This window comes from Neopsephotus bourkii, unplaced genomic scaffold (genome assembly GCF_033783945.1).
Source record: "Neopsephotus bourkii isolate Nb327-2 ecotype Australia unplaced genomic scaffold, CSIRO-AGI_Nbou_v1 NB_690, whole genome shotgun sequence".
Classification (NCBI taxonomy): domain Eukaryota; kingdom Metazoa; phylum Chordata; class Aves; order Psittaciformes; family Psittacidae; genus Neopsephotus; species Neopsephotus bourkii.
Window position 1 is genome coordinate 2,253,534 of NW_026901189.1, and position 14,484 is coordinate 2,268,017.

Sequence of the window (14,484 nt, forward strand, 5' to 3'; positions counted from 1 at the left end):
TAACATACAAACAAAACCAATTACACCGGGCTCAGCCGACCTTGCCCGAGAGAGACTCACTTCCCCGAAAGGCCCGTCTCCGTGAGAGGACCGGGCAGCCCCTAGAACCCTGCTTCCGGGGGCCAGACTCCTTCTGGCACCCATGCGAGCGCAGTTTTGCAGGGACTCATTTTTAAACGAGCCGCCCTCAGCCCGGCGGCCGGGTCAGACATTGGCCCGTCCTCGCCGCAACTACTCGCGTACCTGCCTCCACGGCGTCAGAGACGCCCAGCACCAGCGGCCCGCCCTCGGCAGCGTCAAGGGGAACGGAGCGCGGAGAGCCATCGCTGCCACCGCTGTCTGGGACCGGCCTCCCCTTGCTCTTCCTTCTGGAAGACGCGGACATGCTGCCCCGCCGGCTGTCGCAGAGCGCTTCCGGGAGCAGAGGCCGGCACCGCCCATGGGGTGGCCTCGTCTCGCCCGGCTCAGTCTCACGCAGCGCCATGGTGAGGCCGTGGTGGGCGCTGCGCCGTGCGCGGGGCTGGGCGGCTCTGGCGGGGCTGCAGGCGCGGCCGGATAAGTTCGGGGCGGTGAGCGTGAATTTGGCGGAGTTGAGCCAGCCTTTCCGTCTGGAGCGGGCCATTTTCGGGCGATGGCTGCGCGGCAAGTGCCGGCGGGGGCCCCGGGGACGCAGGGCGGGGGGCGGGGGGCAGTGAGTCGGTCAGCCAGTCTTCCTATGAGCCGTGAGCTCACCTTCACGCACGCACAGCTGCGGTCGTGTGGTGAGTGGTGTCGGCAGAGGCAGTCGAAGGAGGAAAGATGCAGTTTCCTGTGCCTTACGGCATATCCTAACGTAAACCTCCCTATTTTATGTGTTAACACCAAAATTTACTGCTTAAAATGCCAAGCTGGCAGCCGCTCCACCTGTCGCAGTTGGCATGTTTCTCACACCTATGGTAGTTTGACCAGCGGTAAATGAAAATACACACTTTGACGCATTATTCCTATCCGTTGTGTGCGGTGAGGTTTACAACCAGAAGGAGCAACTGCGAGGGGAGTCTCAGAGGCGGCGGTGGCATTCAGCCTCCTCTGCTCACTTTCTCTTGCAGGTGCTGTGGCCCAGTGGAGGGAGGAAGGCTGCGTTGCTGTCTGGCTGCACGTCCCCATTTTCCAGAGTGGGTTTGCGGCAGTAGCCGCTTCACAAGGCTTTACTTTCCACCACGCTGAGCAGGGCTCATCCACCTTGACGCTGTGGCTGGGGGAAGGGCCCAGCAGGCTGCCGGGTTATGCCACCCACCAGCTGGGAGTTGCAGGTTAGTGACTAAAGCGGTTGCACCCACAAACAGCTTTATGAACAAGCCTCTGGGAACAGGTTCAGTAAGAAATCATCTGCACAACAAGCACACAGAAAACAACTGCTTACTGCTCAGGTAACTTTACAAACTGAAGTGTGTCATTCAGAAATCAGAGAATGGTTTGAGTTGGAAGGGACCTTCAAAACCATCTTGTTCCAACTCCCTTGCCACAGGGAGGGACACCTTCTGTAAGAACAGGCTACTCAAAGCCCCATACAGGCTGGCCTTGAACACTGCCAAAAATGTGCCTGTATGGCAGGGCATATTGCTAATAACAGGCTGCTAAAGTGAGAGGTGTCTCAAGAGAATTCCAGTTTGAAAAAATTATAAATAGCTCAGGGAGAAGAAAATGTGTTGCTGAAGCTTTTAAATTTTAACTCAGGAATATTGTTTTAAAACACCATTTTGAGAAGCATATCTCGGCTTTCACCTAGCAGATGAGAGAGGTAGGATTTCAAGGTTCAAACAGTTTTTGAAAAGCAAAAAAGTAACTACAGACTTATGAGAAAAACAAATCACTTCTCTGCTCCCTCTCCTTTCTGTAGATGCTTAGTTATGTGCATCTGCCTAAACTATGCTCAAGTTAAGGTCTGTAAATAGGGCAAAATGACCCAATAGCCGTGTTTCAGGGGATGGCACAACCACTGACCTAAATTACAATGGTCTAAGAGCTGCTCTAAGCTGCACCTAGAACTCCACAACCCAAATAAGTATATTTCACAAACAAACATCTGAATACCATGCTGTTACCCATCTGGACCTCCCGCAACCACAGCTGAAAAGGATTTGCTCAAAAAACTGATACAGTTCCCAAGGAACTAGATAAGATAGTTTCCCCACCAACACCTTTTCCTTTATTACATCACAGTAAAAGGAACTGATCATGAGCCAAAAATACAATCAACTTGAACTGTGCTTCACCAAATTTGAATGGTTCTGTCCTCCTTCCCAGCAGGCTTCTACAGAAACATTACTACCAGTTCTATCAGTCAGTAGTGTCCTGTAAACTAAAGATTGGTTTGGACCCCTCATGTACTGGTAAAGGGTGGATACAGCAGAGGGACAGCAAACCTCTCCCATTACAACCTTGACTCGTTTGTCCTTGGCTTGCAGAGACGCTGTGGGACATTAATTCTTCACCAAGTGCTGTTAAGACCCATAAATAGCAATTTGAAAAATCTAGTTAGGAAGAACTTACAAAAGCTGGATTATTCTATGTAGCAGTAGGTCAGGTGAAAGTAAAGTTTGGAAAAACAAAGCTTTCAATTGAAAAACAGCTCTGCTACTATGGGTATTGTGATTTTTCTGTTATAACGCCAGCAGAGGTCAGGGTAGAAGCTGAAGACAGGCCTGGATATTTTCAGTTGACATGTTAGAGCATGTTTTTCTGAGGTATGAAAACCTCACCATTAAAATATGCAGCATTAAATGCCAGTAAGATAATGCATTCTAACAAAAGCACCATGTTACTCCTTATAGTTGTAACTTGCATGTTCAGGGAGACATGACTTAACTGAAAGGGGATTTTTCTGAAAGAGTTTGAAGAACTGAAAGAATTAGAAGAAAATAATGTAATAGATGTGTTCTGACCCTGATAGTTATCAGGAAAGACTTAATATAAGAAAAATTGTAAGTCTGAGAAACTCTGAACATTTGAAAACATGAAAAACGCCCTTTCAGGGCACAATTTGCTGCTGTACGTTGGAATATTTTGTGCATAGAAACATCTGCAAGTAGGAAAAACTTTGAGGGAACAAAAAGTTGCATAAATGCAGGTATATGGATTTCATAATTTATTGCCCAGATTTAAGACTTGCACAATGTATAGTGTATGTATCCTTTGCAGTCACTTTCCAGATCTCTAGGTTCTTACTCATTATTGGGAGTTTCTTTAAAAGAGGTAAAGACCTAAGGAAGACATTTAGGCAGGTAAAAAAAACAGATTTCTGTGTGCTAAGTAACAACTTCAGTATTTTGGGGTTTCCTCTGTTCCACTCGCTCTTGGTAGTTCTGGAACACATCCCAGGGATACACTAAGTAGTGTGGATAACACCTGGCGTACTGTTATTAAATTATCCTTAAGGAGTGAGAGCCTTTGGTAGCAGAAGTTCTACTTTTAATTTATGTTATTGAAACATTTAAAGTAAATAATTTTTTAACAAAATTAAATTACTTGAATATGTGTATTTTGTGTGTGTGTGTGCCAAACCCTAGACTTTTTTATTTGCTGAACAAAAACCTGTATTTTAGAAAGCCTGTGCAGCGAATTTGCTGATGAGAAGCTTCATCTCAAAGCTGTGGCAGATCAGTTAAATACAGCACTTAGTCCCTTGCTCATCCTGAAAATAAAAGGCAGGGATGTTGAGTGTGGTTTGCCAACCTACGGGATGCCAGCCCAGGCAGCAGACAACAGGTAGCAAGTCCATGTTGCCAAGTAGACCAGCAGCTGGTTTTCGTCCTGTCTGGAGTTTCCCACATGGTAAATGCTGTGCAGCCAGGGCTAGTGCTTCAGCATGGTCTAGCCAAGTGATGACAAAGGTGTGAATAAGCAAGGTCAGGTCATATTTTGCCAGACTAGATCAGAGTCACCAAGCAGTAAGCAGCAAACGTTACTCATTGGGCTCGGTCATTATTGTTTAGAAATAGTGGAATATGTGATGTGTCTTCCAGCTAACTCTAACTTACTGTGTCCGCTTGTAGGCGTCAGGATTTTCCAGATATGTAAAGGTACAGAAAAGCTTCCTGTGTATGAAATGATTAAGAAGTTTTTGAAAAGCATTTCCAAAATTCTCCACCTCCTAGGAGGAACTGGTCTGCCATCCAGAAAGTTATGTGTTTATAATGATATACTTTAATTAAGTTTAATTAAGTTAATTAAGTTAATATACTGTGTAACAGTGGCATAGGAAGACGAGGAAGGAAAGTAAAAGGAGAGGAAGAAAAGTAAAAGTCACTGTCTTCCCCCTTGCATGTAATATGAGCCTTACAATGTGGCTGTTATTTTCAGTCCTACCTACCTTAAATCTGGTTGTTGAAACAAAGTCTCCACACACACACTCACATGATAGCCTTGGACGGTCCTGTTACTTAAGAAAGGGTGTAAAATACGCAGCTGCATAAATGTCAGACTGTACAGGAAGCTGGAGTTAGATAGGTTATGATGGTCCAAGGAATCAAAAGTGATTCAAAAGCAGTTCCCAAGTTCTTTTACAAAGTAATACCTATTCCTGTCTGCTGCCATTTACAATGCAAGCAGTCGTGTGTGCTCATTACTTCGATGACAAGTGCTTTTCAGTGCCGAGCATCTTTTCATACAAGCTGACATCGGTGACAAATAAAACAGGTAGAATGAAGGTATTTTTCTCCTCCAGTATTTTCTTACCTATTTCTCAAAATAGAACATTCAAAACAAAGCAGTGTTATAATAGCAATTACTTGGTTAGGTCACAAGCATAGAGTCATAGAATCATAGAATAGTTAGGGTTGGAAAGGACCTTAAGATCATCAAGTTCCAACCCCAATGCCATGGGCAGGGACATCTCGCTCTAAACCATATTACCCAAGGTCTCTTCCAACCTGGCCTTGAACACTGCCAAGGATGGAGCATTCGCAACCTCCTTGGGCAACCCATTCCAGTGCCTCACCACCCTAACAGGAAAGAATTTCCTCGTTATATCTAATCTAAACTTCCCCTGTTTAAGTTTTAACCCATTACCCCTTGTCCTACCACTACAGTCCCTAATGAAGAGTCCCTCCCCAGCATCCCTATAGGCCCCCTTCAGATACTGGAAGGCTGCTATGAGGTCTCCATGCAACCTTCTCTTCTCCAGGCTGAACAGTCCCAACCTTTCCAGAAAGTCCTCCTCCTGTTGGATGATTTAAAGCTTCAGATACCACATTTGTAGCAAGAAGGGGAGCTTTTAGAGCTGCAGTCCAGAGCCTGTAGTGGAGGTCTGATCTTCTAAGATTCTAACGTTGATTCAGCTGAGGGACTCCTGAGTGACACTTGAGAAAATGAGACAAGACAGCCAATCCTAGTGTTTTTCCTTTCTTCTTGCTTTGGATTTAGGTATTGTCTAGCAGAGATTTTGGTCATCTCATAGAGAATTTCACTGCCAAAAATTACATCAACAGGCATTGATTTCTGTGGAACAGAGGAAAGAAAAAGTGGTTTTGTTTGATTCAAAGTGTAGTTTCCTGTCTTCAGCAGTTCTCCTTGGTCTCAGCAAACCATTTAGTTGAAGAACAGCTTTTCTAGAATATAATCCTTGTAATGGCAGCATGCATCAAAAGTCGTCCCTGCTTTTAATCAGTACAGTTCTTGAACCTGGACACTGCTAAACATTTATGGAGGAATGAAATCATAAAGTCATAAGCCACGGGGAGGCAGATGCATGACTACCCTCTTAAAGCACATCCTCTGAGATATCTTGAAGGAAGACTGGTATTTCATCTTTTAAATAATCCTCCTCCACAGAAGCCTGCTATGTATTATTAAAAAACAGAGGATGTTTTGAGCTGGACACTCATCCCTTGATAATTCCCTTCTGTGGAAATACTTCCTGTAGCATTTTAAATGCATACATCATCACAGATGTGACCATGTACTCTTGCTCCTGCTGTAAAATGACAAGCATTTTTTTTTTTATTGTTAACTACTAATTTGAAATCCATGCATGACTGATGTGGAAGAGAGCCTGGGAAACTGTACCACAGTGCTCATTCTGCTCAACACAGCACACTTTAAAATCTGAGAAAATATGTGTTTTAAAGGGAAGGAATTTTTAAAGTATGACCAAGGAGTGTGACAGGATGACTAAATATGAAAGCACCTGGGTCTGAAAAATGAGAACTTGCAGTCTGCTAGAGAAAGTCATGGGCAGAGCATGAGGACACAAGGAAAAGCTGAACTTTTCTGTCATACATCCTTATTTGGTTTTTTGGGTTGTTTTATTTTTTTTTTTTTGATCAAGTGTGTCACTTTTGCACTTGGAAGCAATGCTTTTTGATTAACAAGTTGACTCAAATTACTACGCAGTTACTATCATTAGTTGTTAGCTGGGCAGTACAGTATGAGTACATAGATAGTTAACCAGTTGGAATGTTACCGGTACCATCAGCCCACCAAGTACTAAAACTGTGTTATTAACCAGAAAACCCTCAAGTCTTCACTATAGCAGGCAGGAGTCTTGTCATGAATTTCACTGGGGAACAGTTCATGCCCATCGTGGCCGCTCAGCCAGAGTCACTGAAACAATTTCTGTTACTTGAGCAATCCTGCAGGCACAGCTCTGCTGAAGCAGGCAGCTTTGCTAGGTTATTTTGATGGTGTCTTGACCTCACCTTCTTTAGTTCTGATAATATTAACACAAGCAAACTATTCTTTTAATTTCCTGTCTAATCTGGAACTTAAATGTGGGAAGTCTTTATCTGGGTGCTGCTAACTTTGATTTTTTTTTTCTACAGGGTACTTAACCTTTTTTCATATTTTACTGTGTTTCGGTTTTCCACTGACAAACCACTTTCTGCTATTCATCTATACAAATCTTGCTAACTGTACAAGCAAGGGGGTTGCCATGCTTTATCAAAACATGTTTAATTAGGGTGGTTAAGATTGAACATAATTACCTTAACACCACATCTTTTCCAATATTATTTCTCTACTAGGTGCTGTCCTACATGAAAGCACTGGAAAGGTGTTGGTTGTACAAGATAGAAATAAGGTAAGTTTGTTACAGGATTATAAAATAAAGAAGTTTATTTAGAGAAGCCAACTCTGTAGTATAAGCCAAGAATATTTTTCTTCCAGTGCAAAGTTGTGATAGTTAGAAATTACTTGACAAATGTCTTGGAACACATCTATCAACAGATTGTTGTATTGCATTTGAAGGAAAAAAAAATCAGACTTTGAAAACCAGTGGCTTTGTTGTTAATTATAGCTGGTGGTTGAATCAACAGAATAAAGTATCCTCTCTGCTTTTTGTTTTCTCCTGTAACTGACCCATGAGTCCCTGATAACCATGCTTGGATCTGGAAACCCCCTATGGTTCAAAGCACATTTTGGGAAAAGGATTCAGATTGTTTGGTTTTGAAAATTCCAGACATATATGTGGCTTTAAAAAAGCAGTAACGTGGTTGGCCATGGCTTGGAGACTACCTCGTTACCGCAGGTGTAGAGATGATCAATTTCTCACAGCTGGAAGTGCTTGACCTTGCTGCTGAGAATGTCAAACCAGAGCATACTAGTGTGGTGAGGGTGGGTTGTGTGATGTGGCCTGAGGTAGCCCAGCATCCATCGCTAGTAATGTCTCCAGCCTCTATCAGGCTAACCTGTGTTTAATATGGCACGTGCAGAAAGCTCCGTAGCTTGTTGGCAGTTGCCTGTACCGTTCCATGTAACACACTTAGCTGCCATCATGCTTTCATTTGCAAATTAAATAAAAGCATCTCTAGTACAGAGAGATTAACTGCAATTTAACATGGAAACAATCAGAACTTACATACATAGATTGAAGTATACTTGGATGCATCATTTTAATTTTATATAGTTAAAACTATGCCAGAATCTCAACTGGCTCCATTTCAAAGACTTTTCTGAAATTAGCTACCAAGAGATTTCTTCTCAGGACACAAAACGTGACTTCAATTAACTGGCAATTACAACACAGTTAATGAACTTTAATAAAAAAGTGCTTTCATCACTTTTTTTATTCATTCAACATGGTGAATTTGTAACAGAAGAGTTCAGAGAAAAAGAAACACTCTTTGCTTCCTCTGAACTATTAATTTGACATGTTTTTTTTAACATAAGTTAAAATTTGAAGGACTTTTCCATAGCAGGACCTCCAGACTTACATTCAGCAGTTACCAACTAAAGCATAAATCCACCATACAAGCTATAGGCTCGTAAAGTGATTCCAGTTGTGAAGCCTCCAGGAACAGAACAGCACATTGTGAACTTCAGAAATGCTATATTGTTTTCAACTTTTACGCACACAGAAGTGTTAAAACTGCATGCTTACATTTTAGTAAATGCCTTAAATGGGTCTCAGAGAAAAAATGGAAATTGCACATTCAGAAGGAAATAGTAGTTTCCTAAGCCCAGATGGCTTAAAGTTTAACTTTTTCACACTGATTTTGTTAAACTCACCCATAACCATTTTAAGCGCAGGTACTTCTATCCAGTTTTGCAGGAAGGCATTGAATGCTCCATTCAGGTTTTAGGTCTGCTTCCATACTTGCCAGCATTACCTCCATAGGCTCTGGCCCCAAAACACAGGAGGACAAGTCTGGCACTGCTCTTTCCCTCCAGCTCGTTCTGGAAAGTGGGATGAGTATGTTCCAGGTCAGCTATTCCAGCCTACCTTTTTGGAAGAAAGCTGACACCGCAGTGAGGGAGGAAGGTGAAAGGAAAAAAAGTGATTGTTTCCAACTCCCCTCTTTACAGCTCTGTAGTGACTGGATAAAATTGAGTATAAAACCTGGAGTCATGCCCATACATTGCCTGTGCTGTGAGCAAATGTAATACCTCAGTGCAAGCAGATCGGCTCAGATGGTTATTTCTCACTGTTCCAACACTCCTCTCCATTCTCCCCTACAAAATGAACAGTTCCCCTGAAATGGTGACTTCTAATACAAATGATGTTCTGAAAGCTTTGAAAAAAAAAAAAAAAATTGGACAGCTAGTAGAATTCTAAGAGCTGTTTGGGTTTAATCATGAAAGGACAATTCCACAGCACACAAACGTTTCCAGGAACTGAAAGCAAAGCTGAAAGCCAGTAGACAGCTATATGTATTTTCCAGCTGCACTGTTTTTAACCCTTTGCTTTAAATTCCTATCCAAGCCTGCTAAGAGTACACAGAAAAAAAACCTAAAATTAACCAACCTTTTTCCAACATAGTCGGGGTTTCAAATCACTGGAAAGCAACAACTTCCCTCTCCATGCTGCACATACAAGAAAAGATGCCTTTTTTTTTTTTTTTTTGGTCAGTGTAGCTTTTTACTGTGTTTATTTCTAGTTGAAGGTTATCTTCTTCCTACATAAACTTTTAATAAGGAAAGAAATAAAAAGAGTAGTATATGGATGGAAAGGTAGAGCCTAGAAATCTTAGTGCAATTGCAGGAGGTGTAGGAACTGGGGCTCCTTGACCATTATCAGTAATAGCACCAAGTCTACACTTCACATTCTGTTTTAGGTACTGAAATTTATTGCAATTGAATAAATGCTTCTACATATAAGTCACACACAAGGCATCAGTTTCTATATTCCATGAAAACAAATTACAAAGTTACATGACATGGTTATTACAGACACACAAAGGCATGTCAAAGCCAGTGCAATATAAAACAGTACTACAGTCATAATACCTTTTTGTAAGATTAAATATATATACATTTTTTAAAAGCCAAAACCATGGAAGTAGAATACATTAGTGATTAAATACAAGATTATATAATCTATAGCAGCTTTTTTTTTTTTTTAATACCTAACTACTCTAGTTATCTAGCAGCAATGTTGTCTAATGACTGTTAGACAGTTTGTATTTTCAATCAGTAGATGCTTAGTTCCAATATTTCATACAGACTGTAGGTATTGCTGGTCATCACATTAGCATGAACAAAGAAGTTCCTATGTAAAGCTGTACTGATGTTTTTAATTACAATACTGCAACTTCAGAAAGTCATGTGTTAATTGTCTCCTTCATATTAGGGAGTACAACACAGGCTTCATTAATGTTTTTTTCCTCCAATACAGGCTACAGATGCGTGGAAATTTCCAGGAGGTCTGTCTAATCCAGGCGAAGACATTGGTAAGTCCTAGGATAACAGCTCATGTGTTAGCAGAATTGTGAAGACATAAACAGGACTGAAATACGTTGTGTCCCACATCACTCCTTTGGCAAATCACTGCTTTGAGTTGGTGAACAGATGAAATGGTCCTGTGACCTCAATGGTAGTGGGGTAACATATGCAGGGCAGAGAAGTTTTTCATTTGTAACATCTACCCTTTTCCACACTTTCTTCTCTTAATTGAGTGCTTGAAGCCAGCTTATTTTTGGTAGGCTGTTCCAACATGCTGTAATACGAGCCAAAAGTGCAAAGGATTAAGGTAATCAGGATGTAACCCAAATAAAACTGAACCAGCGAGCTCTTGGCTCCCACTGGAATCCAGGGCAGTGAGCTCAATGAGGGAATGAGCAAAAATTTCCAACTTTTTTTTTTTTTTTAATGTGCAAAACAGAAATAAACACACTTACTTCCTTCCAGTCTTGTTCATTTGGTTTGTTTAGACTGTGAGCTCTTTGGCACAGGACCAGAGCTAAGTGCAGTGCCTTGGTCTTGTGGGCACCTACTTTCAACTAGAGACATAGGGTGCTTCTGTGTTAAAAACAAGGCTGCTTTGAGGAAACCTGTAATTTCTTACCAGTGTGGCACAGGTTGGTTCAAAGGTGAATGAACAAGGGTGTTTACGAAGAGACAGAAAATTGTGCTTTTTCTCCTTGTATCTCACCACTTAAAATTACGATCCACAGACTGGTTCATTCCTAACTTACACTGCAGTTACTAGGTAGCTCTTGTTTTCTAAAGTTATTTTTGCTGACATTCATTTAGCCCCACAGCAGGATTCAGATAGGAATTTATTCTTTCAGCAACTCAAAAATGTTGCCCAGAACAGTATAGCAGCTCTAGCAAACTAGGTATCAAGCCCAGGTTTCTACCATTTTATACCTTAGAAATACCTACTGTTTATCAGACTTCCTACAACAACAGGTGGAACAGTATTCCAGCTCATTATTTCAGTACATGGAGAAAGTTTCTAGTTAGCAAGGTATGGCTGAACTGTAATTTCCATAAGTCATGAGTTATATTTTAAGTCTTTTTGTCAAACAAGACAACAGAAATCAGAATTATTTGCTTGACAATGCAAATACACATACCGTAGTGCAAGGGATTCATGTTTTCGTAAGAATTTGTTGTCTGGCCAGGCTCCTTTTCACTTCTAGTGACAGAGCTTGGCTCTAGGCCAGGAGATAGGGAGGGATTTTTGTATTGAGGGAAAACAGCCAGCACTATCAAGAGCTCCCCCCGAGGAGCACTGCTGCTGAGTAAGGCAGTGGCCACCCCTCAAGTAGCAGGTGAGGTGATGGCTGGAGCCTGGATACAACCATTGAGAAAGGCCTGGGAGGAAATAAGCCTCTTACAGCTGCCCTCCTGCCACTACTAAACTATACCATAGTACAAGTTATGGTTCAGTACATCACATCTTAATACTACATGAAGATATAAATTAGTGAAGCATAAAATACAATAGAACTTAATTTTCCCCTTTTTAGCCTTACATCAAACCTTATAAACTCATAGTCATCCAAGGGACCAAGTTTCAAATTATAACTGCAAATGGCAGTTAAAATGCTTGAAGAGCTTGTGTTTATATGAAGTGACAAAATACATGGCTGCCTACTTTATAAGTACTGACTCGTGCAACTAACCTGAATAGTTTTGTAATGTGGATTAAGGAAAGTGCATACATCTTTGTATTTGAATATTTCTGAAACTCAAGCCCTAGTTTCTTCTAGCTTAACTGTCATTATGTATATTTTTATATTTTATAGATATACACACACGTTTAAATAAAAGGGAAACAGAAAACACTATCTAAAAGCAAAGCTCAGAGCTTAAGTGAAATCTCCAATTGTTTCATTTATCTCAACCAGCCTGCCTCAGCATTCCTCACAACCTCAGTTGTTTACCTTCTTTGACCACTCCTGTGTAATACAGCCCCTTGACTAATAATAAAACCACTTGCCACAGGCAGTTTGCTTTGCAACCTACTCTTTCAAACCAAAGGGTTGCAGCCTCTCCAAGGGTCAGTCATGGTGAATGAGTGTCTTCCCCATATGCAGGTGCCTTTTAACTAATTAACACTGTAACGAAGTCAGAAACATAAACGTTAGGAGACACTGCATATTAATGGACTTCCAGTCCCACAAAGACCTCTATATACCTGGTATATGCAGCTGCTTCCACCACAACGTGGAAGTTGAGCTGAGGCAGAAGGATGTGCAGATTTGGGGCCATCCACATAGAATCACAGAATCATAGAATAGTTAAGGCTGGAAAGAACCTTAAGATCATCAAGTTCCAACCCCCCTGCCATGGGGAGGGACTCCGCGCTCTAAACCGTATCACCCAAGGCCTCATCCAACCTGGCCTTGAACACTGCCAGGGATGGAGCATTCACAACCTCCCTGGACAACCTATTCCAGTGCCTCATCACCCTAACAGGAAAGAATTTCCTCCTTATATCCAATCTAAACTTCCCCTGTTTAAGTTTGAACCCATTACCCCTTGTCCTATCACTACAGTCCCTAATGAAGAGTCCCTCCCCAACATACAGCTAACTGGCCTCTGCTGGATAAATGAGTTTATGTGTTGCTAGCCAATGTATGTCCACATTATTTCCAATATTTGAAACTACCCCTTAAAATGCCTGCCTGCTGTGTTCACCTCTTGACATGTCGCTACATGAGCTTCCATAGGAAGGAGAATACAATTTCTCTTAAAACTTATTTTGTGTTTGAAGTAAGCCAGCGCACTCATTTCACACTGAAATGAACTAACAGAAGCAGGGAACATCACAGAACAGCTACATGCATTCACCACTCAAACAAGACACAGCAAGGAGTTTACATAGAATCAGAAAAAGCTAGTATTTTGCCTACCAGTATTTTACCTACCCCTGGCAAGTAGGATTTGACTTGACCACAATGGAATTGCAGACTTTGGGAAAATAAGTGGAATAGAATTCTTATTTGGGCTCCTTAATTTAAGTTTTTCTTACCCTTTAAGCCCTTGAAGTTAGGGTTCCTTTGGTAAGGAAGAAAACTGACACCTGCATCACTTCAGTTCATGTGCACAACAAATACCCATGCAGCACAGATTCCTGCAAGCACTGGCTGTGTGCTCTACTGGTATTATGGCATGTCTGAAATGTCACTGCACACTTAAGATACGTCTTGAAACAGACCTAGCACCAACTTTCACCTTCTTAAAGCCATAGTTTTACCCATTTTGTTACACCTTGTATCAAAGCACAATGGAGTGGATCTGATCAGGTATTATCTTCTAGGTACAGGTGTTCAGCTGCACCTGGTCTGAACCTGAAACTGGACAGAAGCAAGGAGGCAAAGGAGACCAAGATTCAAAAGGCTGAAAGGAGGGTGCAGTGCTGCCCCGGATTAAGAGATAATAGAGCCAGCAACCACGAGAATGTCGGTTTCAAAACCACACCCTCTGCAGAATTACCAAAGTTTCTTACTTTCATCATTTTCTAGGGTACAAACAAGAAAAGTGTGTAGCAACTAGTTTTGTTCAGTGACCAAAAAATTAGCTTATCCTTGTGTTGAAACAAATAGGCTGACATTCCAAACAGCTTACAAAGCAGAAAGAGAGAACACTTTGAGTTACAGATTTTCCACACTGAGGAGGTTTTAAGAGTGTTGAGCTATTCTCGTATGTACTGTAACGTTTGCTCTTTTCACCTAGGAGACACAGCAGTTCGAGAGGTGTTTGAGGAGACTGGCATCAAGTCAGAGTTCAAGTCCATCCTAAGCATACGGCAGCAACATGAACACCCTGGAGCCTTCGGGAAGTCGGATATGTACATCGTCTGTCGCCTGGAGCCCTCCTCCTTCAACATCAACTTCTGCCAGCAGGAGTGCCTGAGGTGTGAGTGGATGGACCTTGGTGAGCTTGCTCAGACGAAACTCGCTACTCCCATCACCAGCAATATAGCTAAACTCTTAATGTACGGATACCGGGAGGGGTTTGACAAGATCGATATCACCATGAGAGAGTTCCCTGCTTTCTCTACAGGCCTCTTCTACAAACTGTACCACAGGGAGCTGCCTGAGTCCTATAGAAGCATAATGTGATAGCAAGACATTTCACATTTCATTACAGTAATAATTTAGGAGTACTATTATTATTGTAGTGTTACAGAGATCATATTAAAATTATCCATGGATTTCTTTTTACGTAATTATTAGAAAGTAATTGTTTATTCTCTATCAAGTTATAGAAATATAAATTATTCTTAAAGGTAAAGATTGCTGTAAGTGTGCATCAGATTTGTTTTCCTTTACTCTG

The 14,484-nt window shown here is 41.7% G+C and overlaps 2 protein-coding genes across 18 annotated transcripts in view; one reads left to right on the forward strand and one right to left on the reverse strand.

Annotated features, from left to right (window-relative positions):
• AFG2A (AFG2 AAA ATPase homolog A) overlaps positions 1-661 on the reverse strand; it is a 229,774-nt gene extending 229,113 nt beyond the window's left edge. For all 17 annotated transcript variants that reach the window (XM_061353673.1, XM_061353672.1, XM_061353671.1 and 14 more), the window contains exon 1: positions 244-661. In XM_061353673.1, the coding sequence (XP_061209657.1) occupies positions 244-622 (379 nt within the window). In that variant the 5' untranslated portion in view covers positions 623-661. The remainder of the gene's footprint in view (positions 1-243) is intronic.
• Positions 632-14,442, forward strand: NUDT6 (nudix hydrolase 6). Its single transcript, XM_061353616.1, has 5 exons — positions 632-761; positions 1,005-1,292; positions 7,002-7,057; positions 10,091-10,145; positions 13,882-14,442. Exons 1-5 carry the CDS (start codon positions 632-634, stop codon positions 14,268-14,270), a joined length of 918 nt encoding a protein of 305 aa, XP_061209600.1. The 3' UTR covers positions 14,271-14,442.
• Positions 14,443-14,484: the final 42 nt, after the last annotated feature.

Excerpts from the sequence above, each read along its gene's own strand:
- NUDT6 (XM_061353616.1), top strand. The coding sequence starts at position 632 with ATGGCTGCGCGGCAAGTGCCGGCGGGGGCCCCGGGGACGCAGGGCGGG. Across the intron at positions 762-1,004 it reads CGCACAGCTGCGGTCGTGTG|GTTTACAACCAGAAGGAGCA; the intron begins GTGAGTGGTGTC and ends GTGTGCGGTGAG. Across the intron at positions 1,293-7,001 it reads CCACCAGCTGGGAGTTGCAG|GTGCTGTCCTACATGAAAGC; the intron begins GTTAGTGACTAA and ends TTTCTCTACTAG.